Here is an 8,163-nt window from a genome sequence, read left to right as displayed (position 1 = left end):
GTGTCTCTTGCTCCGTAGAAGTGATAATGGTTGCAGCAGCTTTCATTTGCTGAGCACTTATGAAGGGCCAGACAGTCCACTCTGACCCCACAGCTACCCCACAAAAAGCTGTCATTATGCCCATCTTGCATAGAAGGTCCCTGGTATCAGACAGGGGAAGTGACTCGCTCCACTGGCACAGCCTGTGGCCTACACGTGGCAGAGTATGAACTTGAGTCTGTCTGACTCCTCACTTAGAAATCATCACCATTTTCCCTGCAAGAAAAGTCACAATTTCCCTTGCACTATGTCTGGGAGTGTACAAAGAAAACACAGCTTCTGTATTCTTTGTAAAACAACTCGGGGAGGGGGAGAGGGAGGGCGGGGGAGTCTGAGTGCAGATCTAAATTTAGCTCAATCCAGTTTAATTCAACAATTTAAGTAGTCTCCTGAGGTTTCTTGAGTTCTTAGGGACTTAGTCTCTTTGGTAAAATTGCTCAGGGTTTTGGATTCCTCCTCTGTCTCCCTGCTCCTCCCAAACACAGTGGCGGGGGTAAGAGCGAGGAGGTTCACTGGTCTGGTGCTGGCCGGCATCTGCTGGAGTCTAGAGAGTTTGGGCCTGTCGTCGAAAACATCCACTGCTTCCCACTTAAGTCAAGTTGCTGGTGAACTGTTCTGGCCTCTCTCAGACTCACTGAGGCCTGGGGCAGAACAAGAGACTGACTTGCCATTCCATGTCAGATCTCTGTGGTCCTGTGGCCATGTCTGGGGTTCTTATCCTCTTTCTAGGCTCTAGACACCATGCCCACCTCTCCTCTACCACACTGGGTTCTAAAACAGACCCCCCGGCAATAGGTTCAATGTCTAGAGCAAGGGTCCCCAATTCCCGGGGCCAGAGATTAGTGCCGGTACCAGTCCATGGCCTGTTAGGAACCGGGTCACACGCAGGAGGTGAGCAATGGGCTAGCAAGTTTCATCTGTGTTTACAGCTACTTCTGCCTCGCTCACAATACTGCCAGAGCTCCACCTCCTGTCAGATCTTCAGTGGCATAATAAATGTAATTCACTTGAATCATCCCGAAACCAGCCCCTACGTCATGCATGGAAAAGATAGTCTTCTGTGAATCTGGTCCCTGGTGCCAGTGAGGTTGGGGACCTCTGGTCTGGACCACCCAGAAACTAAGGAAGGTGCAGAGCGAGGACTGATGTTCCGGTGGTATGCTTTGTTGTTAAATAATGCATTGCTTCCCTCCTGGTTGGTAAAAGCTACCATCCCAAGCCCTCGGTGTCTCTCCCTTCACTTGCAGCTTCCTGTGTCTGGTCTAGGGATTTCCAGATCCCTCTCATACCAGAAACTAAAGAGTTAACATCTGGCACAGCAGGAAGCCGCGAAGACTATGCTCAGGCTCCAGGCTTCAAATGTCTTCTGAGGTTAAGTACTTTAGGGGTTTGGGGGCAGGAGGGGGCGGGTCTTGGGTTTTTTTATTATTATTATTGTTTTTGGTTGTTCTGAGTCTTCCATGCACATGGCACTCAGGCTTCTCTGGTTGCAGCTCACTGGGCTTTGTTGCCCTGCAGCATGTGGGGTCTTAGTTCCCTGACCAGGGATTGAACCTGTGTCCCCTTCATTGGACTTTGCTTTCAGAAAATCCTCATGGTCCTTTCCATCTGAGCAGACTCTTGAAATATTAACATAGAACATAAACAAACATAGAAAAATCTTTTCGCTCTCAGCAGTCTCTGTCCTTCAAGTCAAATGTACTATCCCATTCTGAACACTAGAAGCTTGTTGTTAACTCTATTATTTACTAATTATTCCCATTAATTAACTCTTGTTATCATTACTATTAACTCTACCTTTCTTTTTTGCATCCCTTCTATAAACTCCTAACCTCCTGATAGTATCATTATCCCTATTTTACAGATGAGGAGTCTGGAAAGGCTTATGGAAGCTGAGTAATTTTTCTGGAGTTAAAGTGAAAGTGTTACAGGCTGGACCGGAACCATTTACAGTGGCTATTAGTGCCCACTCTCCTTGGGCAATTCACTTCCCTCCATCAACCATCCTTCCATCCCTCCCACACTCTGGACCTCCCCCACCCCTCACTCCAGCCCTGAGGGTGGCGAGGCAATAACAAGAGGAGACAGCTGGCAGCTTGCATTTTACTGGAGGGCAAGGGTGTCAGTCCCAGAACCAGCTAGACCTTTTCAGTCTTGACAGGCTTGAGTCCATAAGGCAGACAGCACAAGGTGGCATCCGAGCACAGGTGCATGTAGGTTTCATACTTCGTGCAGTAAGCCCGGCAGGCCCCTTGGCCATTCCAGCACCGTTTGAATTCACTTCTCCCTATGCAGAGGAAGGCCCAGGATCACAGAGCCACCCAGGGGGTGCAGGTTAGATCACTGGTCTCAGATTTTACTACAGAACAGGGTCACCGATTAGATCACCAACCACAAGGTAGAACACGTGCCAACAGTTAGCTCTTAGACTGTGTTCATAGAGCAGCCTTCAGGTCATAAGTTGAGCTGTGACCACAGGTCAAGGGTCAAACTAGAGGTCAAGGGTCAAACTAGAGGTCAAGGGTCAAACTAGAGGTAACCAGCTAGACCATGGGGCACAGATAAGACAACCTGTTACAATTTAAACCACAGATCTCCATCCAGTTTAACCCATTCGTCACAATTTAGACCACTGGTTACAAGTCAAAGACGAATTTCTTGTCCACGTTAACCCACACCCCAAATACACTCTAAGCATTTATCATAACAGCAGTATTCGATTACAGTTTGTCTTGTTATATTCCCAGTATATGAGTAAGGAAATAGAGCACAGAAAGGTTAACAACTTTGTCCAAGGTCACACAGCCGTCTGGCCCCAGAGTCCACATTTGTAACCATTATTCAAACTGTATTTTATACATAGGGACCTGTTTAATGTTAGGATTTAGTGAAGAAATTTCCCAAAAAATGGGCCATGAAAAAGTTAAGACTTTGGGTCAATACTCCTTCCAAGAGTCTTCGGTCACAGCATGGGGGGTGAGGGGCAGCTCCTTCATTTATTCATTCAACAAACATGGGCCATCGGGAGTATACAGGGACAACATGGCCATGCCCTCAAGGAACTTTCAGTCAACTGGGAAAAGGAGATTAAAACTCAAGCAAATAAATACAATAAGTCGAGTTGCAGTAAGTGTCCTGAAATAAGTCATCAGGGTGCCGTGATGCAATTAGGACAGGTGTGGGAAGTGAGGAGAGAAGACCACTTAGATGGGCCTGTTATGACCCAGAAACTCAGAAGAACTGAGGTTGAGTGGGAGGTGGAGGGGGAAAGCTTGCCTGCCTCTCCCTGGATTAAAAGACATCCCAAGGAATCCTCCCATGATCCCCTGGGCCTACCCAGAAGTGTTATTCAGCCCATCACATCCTGCCAAGGTAGAGAATTTTACAATGATACAGAGCTGATATCAAAATCTCTATGAGGCAAAGAACCCACACTCCGAAGGGGGCATGCAGTGCAATGGTTAACAGTTTGGCGTGAACCCAGCTCAGACTCCCTGGGTCCAAATCCCAGCTGAGTGACCTTGATGAGTGCCATTTCCCAGATGAGTGACCTTGGCCTCAGATTCCTCATCTGTACACCTCTCTTTCAGAGGGCTCAGTGCCAGGCACACAGTACATGTTCAATAAATGGAAAGGTTTATCAGTATGACAGCTTAGAGAGTTGGAGCACCCAAGGCTCACTCTGGCCAAGCCCTCTGGTTCCAGATAAAGAAGGGGAGGGATTTGCCCAACTTCTTCTCACCAGTAAGTGATGAGTCTGGAACCAGAATGCAAGACCTTGACTCTCGGGTCAGGGCAGTTCCTACAACAAGTGCTCTTCATATATCATTGCATTTCGACCTTCCAACAATCCTGAGATACAGACGTTATCATTTTCTGCTCTGTGATCTATCTGCTGTCCCCTCCTCATATCTTGGACTTCACCCCGCTCCACTTTTCTCCTTGTGCCCCGCGCCCTGGCCTCCCTGGCCTCCTCACCGCTCCTCCAGCACACCTATCGCCTCCTGCCTCCCTGCTTCTTGCTGCTCCTTCTGCCTGCAATGATCTCCTTTGTATTCTCACTGTAGTCAGATCTCTGCTCACACTTCCCTCACATAAAAGATCTGAAATTCACTTCAAAATAGTTCACTGAGGAAGAGACAGCAGGTGAATAACAGAACAGCTCTGGTTCAAGCTGATAACTGTTGAAGTTGGGTGATAGATACATGTGAGTTTTTCTACTATTTTTTTTGTTTATGCTTGAAAATTTCTTAAAATAAAAAGGGTTCTTTTAAAAACACTACATTATTGTCTATTTTTGTATAAGTTTAAATTTTTCCATAATAAACAGATTTTTAACTTGCCTTGTTCATTGTATAACTCTCTCTACTTTCATGTAAACTTGAAATGTTCCAAAATAAAGAGCGTTGTTTTTTTTTTTAAAGGATCGGAGCCCTTTCTCACCACCCCATCAGCTCTTCCATCCCTCTCCCCATAAACCTGACACACCAGCCCCTCGTCTGGCTTTTATTCTTCATAGTACTTATCTTTACCTACCATATTATATGTTTATTTGGCTATTTTCTGTCTCTACTGACTAAAATATCAGCTCCATGAATGCAAGAACCTTGTTTGCTTTCATTGCTTGATTCCCAGAAATTGTAATAGTGCCTGGCACACAGTAAATATTTTCATAATGAATATTTGTTGAGTGAATCCCATTTTTAAACTGAGGAAACTGAAGTGCAGGCTGATTTAGCAACTCACTCTAAACTGCCCAGCCATGGCAGTGGTGAGGCCAGAACTTAAACACTGATCTAGGCCTCCTCTATCCCCCAGCAGCTGAGAATCTGTCCTTCGTTTCTCTACACACACACACACACACACACACACACACACAGGTGATGTTACCTGTCGGCACATGACCCAGGACCAGGAGAGCCACAAGAAGCAGAAGCAGCTGTGTCATGGCCACAGGGCTCTGGAGGGGGCAGGGAACCACTGGGGAGAGCACAAGAGGAGAGGAGCCAAGCACACTGGGTCTTGCTGCCTGGGGATCAGGCTTTATCGGGCTGCAGATCAAGGCAGGGGTGTGGGCAGCAGGAGACCTAAGTGGGAGTCTGAGGCCTTGTGGGCCCAAGGATGTAGCTGGATCTTAGCCAGCTATGTGGGGAACTGATCAACCATACCATCTGCAGGTTGCTGAGCTCTGAAGCTGGGGACAGAATGTCTTGAAGCAATGTCCTGGGGTCAGAACCTGGACAGCTTCCCCATCTGAGAGGTGGGGCAATACCCAGAGCTTGTTAGAAACGCAAATTCTCAAGGTCAATCCAAATGCAGTGAATCAAAAGTTCTGGCGGTGAATCCCAGCAAGCTATGGTTTAACAAGTCTTCCAGGTGAATTTATGCACCACTAAAGCTTGAGGACCACTGAGAAAATACATGTACAGAGCTCATAACAGTGTCTGGTACCTAGGCACCTGAGTTGCATCTTGAAAGATGAATAGAGGGAAGGGTATTCCAGTCTGAAAGAACAAAATGTGGTTAAAAGAGTATTACCTAGAGCAAAGGGTTTGTTCGGAAAGACTAGAAATGGCATTGCAGAGGACTGGAGCCAGAGCACAATGGGCCTTGAGTGCCAAGTTCAGGCTTTCATTTGGTAGACGACTCTAAGTTTTGTAGCAACAGTGTAACCTGTTCGGACTGTAGTTTTGAATAAAGAAGTGAAAGTTGCTCAGTCATATCCGACTCTTTGTGACCCCATAGACTATACAGTCCGTGGAATTCTCCAGGTCAGAATACTGGAGTGGGTAGACGTTCCCTTCTCCAGGAGTTCTTCCCAACCCAGGAATTGAACCCAGGTCTCCCTCATTGCAAGCAGATTCTTTACCAGCTGAGCCACAAGGGAAGCCCAAGAATACTGGAGTGGGTAGCCTATCCCCTACTCCAGTGAATCTTCCTGACTCAGGGATCGAACTGGGGTCTCCTGCATTGCAGGTGGATTCTTTACCAACTGAGCTATCAGGGAAGCCCTTGAATAAAGAAACTGAAACCCAAAGAAGGGAAGTGACTTGCCTAAGGCGTACAGCAATAGAGTTGCAGAGATGGGGCTCAAAGTTGTCTCACTCCCACTGGTCTAGTGTTAGTGGCTAACACTCTGAACTCCCATTGCAAGGGGCCCAGGTTCAATCCCTGGTCAGTTGTGGACACAGCAGGGGAAGCAGAGGATGGGACGAACTGAGAAAGTAGCATTGACATATATACACCGCTCTGTGTAAATAGATAGCTAGTGGGAAGTTGCTATATAACACAGGGAACCCAGCCTGGTGCTCTGTGATGACCTAGGTTAGGGGTGGGAGGGAGGTTCAGGAGGGAGGGCATATATATAATTATGACTGATTCATGTTGTTGTATGACAGAAACCAATACAACATTGTATGGCAATTATCCTCCAATTAAAAATAAACAAATGAGTTTTACTCCAATTAAAAAAAAAAGTCCCTGGCCAGGGAGTGTAAGTTGCTCAGCAGTTGTGTCCGATTTTGCAACCCCATGGACTGACTATACAAGTCCATGGAATTCTCCAAGCCAGAACACTGTCGTTCCTTGTGCCTTTCGGGATCTTTAGCATTTGGACCCAACTAAAGATCCCAAATGGCACAAGGAATGAAGATGGAAGATTCTGCAAGCCGCAACTAAGACCTGGCACAGCCAAATAAATAAATAAATGTTTTAAAAGTCGTGTCACTCCCAAACAACGCTGCACCACTCTCAGCCCATCTTGTAGGTAGCCGATGGAAGTTTAGAGGGCCAAACCACAGAAGGAAACCAGGGTGGGGGGTAGGGGGGCTCAGCATCTGCAGGGACTGAGCACGGCTGCCAGGCTGCTGTGGTGGCTGCCTTGAGCTGGACACCTGGACCCCCTCAGCCATGACAATGAGGCCTACCTACAGGCACAGCCTGGTCCATATGGGGTCCACAAGCATACCTACCCCAGTCCATCATGACCTAAAAGGAAGCACCCTGCTCAAAGACCCATGGATGGCCAAACCACAAGTTTCCTACAGCCAACTTCTCTTCTATATGAAGTTCACAATGTCACTTTTCTCCTCCTACAGGCCTAGGAAACTGGAGGGGGTGGGGAGGAGCACAGACCACAATAGAAAGGGACAGTACACAGAGATCTGAGTGCCAGGCTCAGGCAAGCCACACTATGTTAATCCTTGTAGTGTGGTATCAGGATTAAATGAGCTAATAATCTAGGCAACATGATCAAACTATGCTAGGTACAGTACAAGAATTCAGTAAGGACTTCCCTGGTGGACCAGTGGTTAGCAATCCGCCTGCCAATGCAGGCAACACAGGTTAGATCGCTGGTCTAGGAAGATTCCACATGCCGCAGAGCAACTAAGTCTGAGCTACATCTCAACTACCGAGCCGGAGCTCTAGAGTCCTCAAGCTGTGACTCCTGAAGCCTGGGAATCTAGAGCCCATGCTCTACAACAAGAGAAGCCACTGCAACTAGACTTGTCCCACTATCCACAACTAGAGAAAGCCCACGTACAGCAACAAAGACCCAGCAAAACCAAAAATAAGTAAGTACTTTTTTTAAAGGTTCAGTAAATATTCATTAAGTAGGGGACAGCCATTCTTCCGAGCACAGGACAGCCCTAGCTGCATAAGGGGCGCTTACTTTAGAATTTGTTGAATGAATGAATGATCAAAACAAGACATTCAGAACACTGCAGGGCAGAATTCCTGGGCTCCCTTCCCCCCACCCCAAGCCCCCTTCCAAAACTAATTCTCTGTCCAAAGCAGTTACTCAAAGTGGGGTCTATGAACTCTGCATCAGGCTCAGTTAGCCATCTGTTTAAAATGCAGATGTTCAAACCTCTCTACTGGACTGCTGAATCTGTCTTTCTTGCATGGTGGGACCAGGAATCCGAATATTTAACAAGTTTCCCAAGGGGTTTTTGTGAAAGCTAAACAACCATATAGCCAAAGCTATGGGTTTTCCAGTAGCCATGTACGGATGTGAGAGTTGGACCATAATGAAGGCTGAGCTGAAGAATTGATGCATTTGAATTGTGGTGTTGGAGAAGACTTTTTTATGGCTGTGCTTTGTCTCAGTTGCTGCAAGCGCTT

At 46.9% G+C, this 8,163-nt stretch overlaps 1 protein-coding gene across 1 annotated transcript; it reads right to left on the bottom strand.

Moving 5' to 3' along the window:
- Positions 1-2,128: 2,128 nt before the first annotated feature.
- DEFB124 (defensin beta 124) lies at positions 2,129-4,987 on the bottom strand. The gene is made up of 2 exons (XM_040247612.1): positions 4,930-4,987; positions 2,129-2,326 (listed from the first exon to the last, which is right to left on the bottom strand). Exons 1-2 carry the CDS (start codon positions 4,985-4,987, stop codon positions 2,178-2,180), a joined length of 207 nt encoding a protein of 68 aa, XP_040103546.1. The 3' UTR covers positions 2,129-2,177.
- Between the last annotated feature and the right edge of the window lie 3,176 nt (positions 4,988-8,163).

The sequence above is a fragment of the Oryx dammah genome, unplaced genomic scaffold (genome assembly GCF_014754425.2).
Source record: "Oryx dammah isolate SB20612 unplaced genomic scaffold, SCBI_Odam_1.1 HiC_scaffold_10, whole genome shotgun sequence".
In the NCBI taxonomy this organism is placed as follows: Eukaryota; Metazoa; Chordata; class Mammalia; order Artiodactyla; family Bovidae; genus Oryx; species Oryx dammah.
The sequence above is the reverse complement of the archived record's forward strand: the minus strand, read 5'-3'. Positions and strand labels throughout refer to the sequence as shown.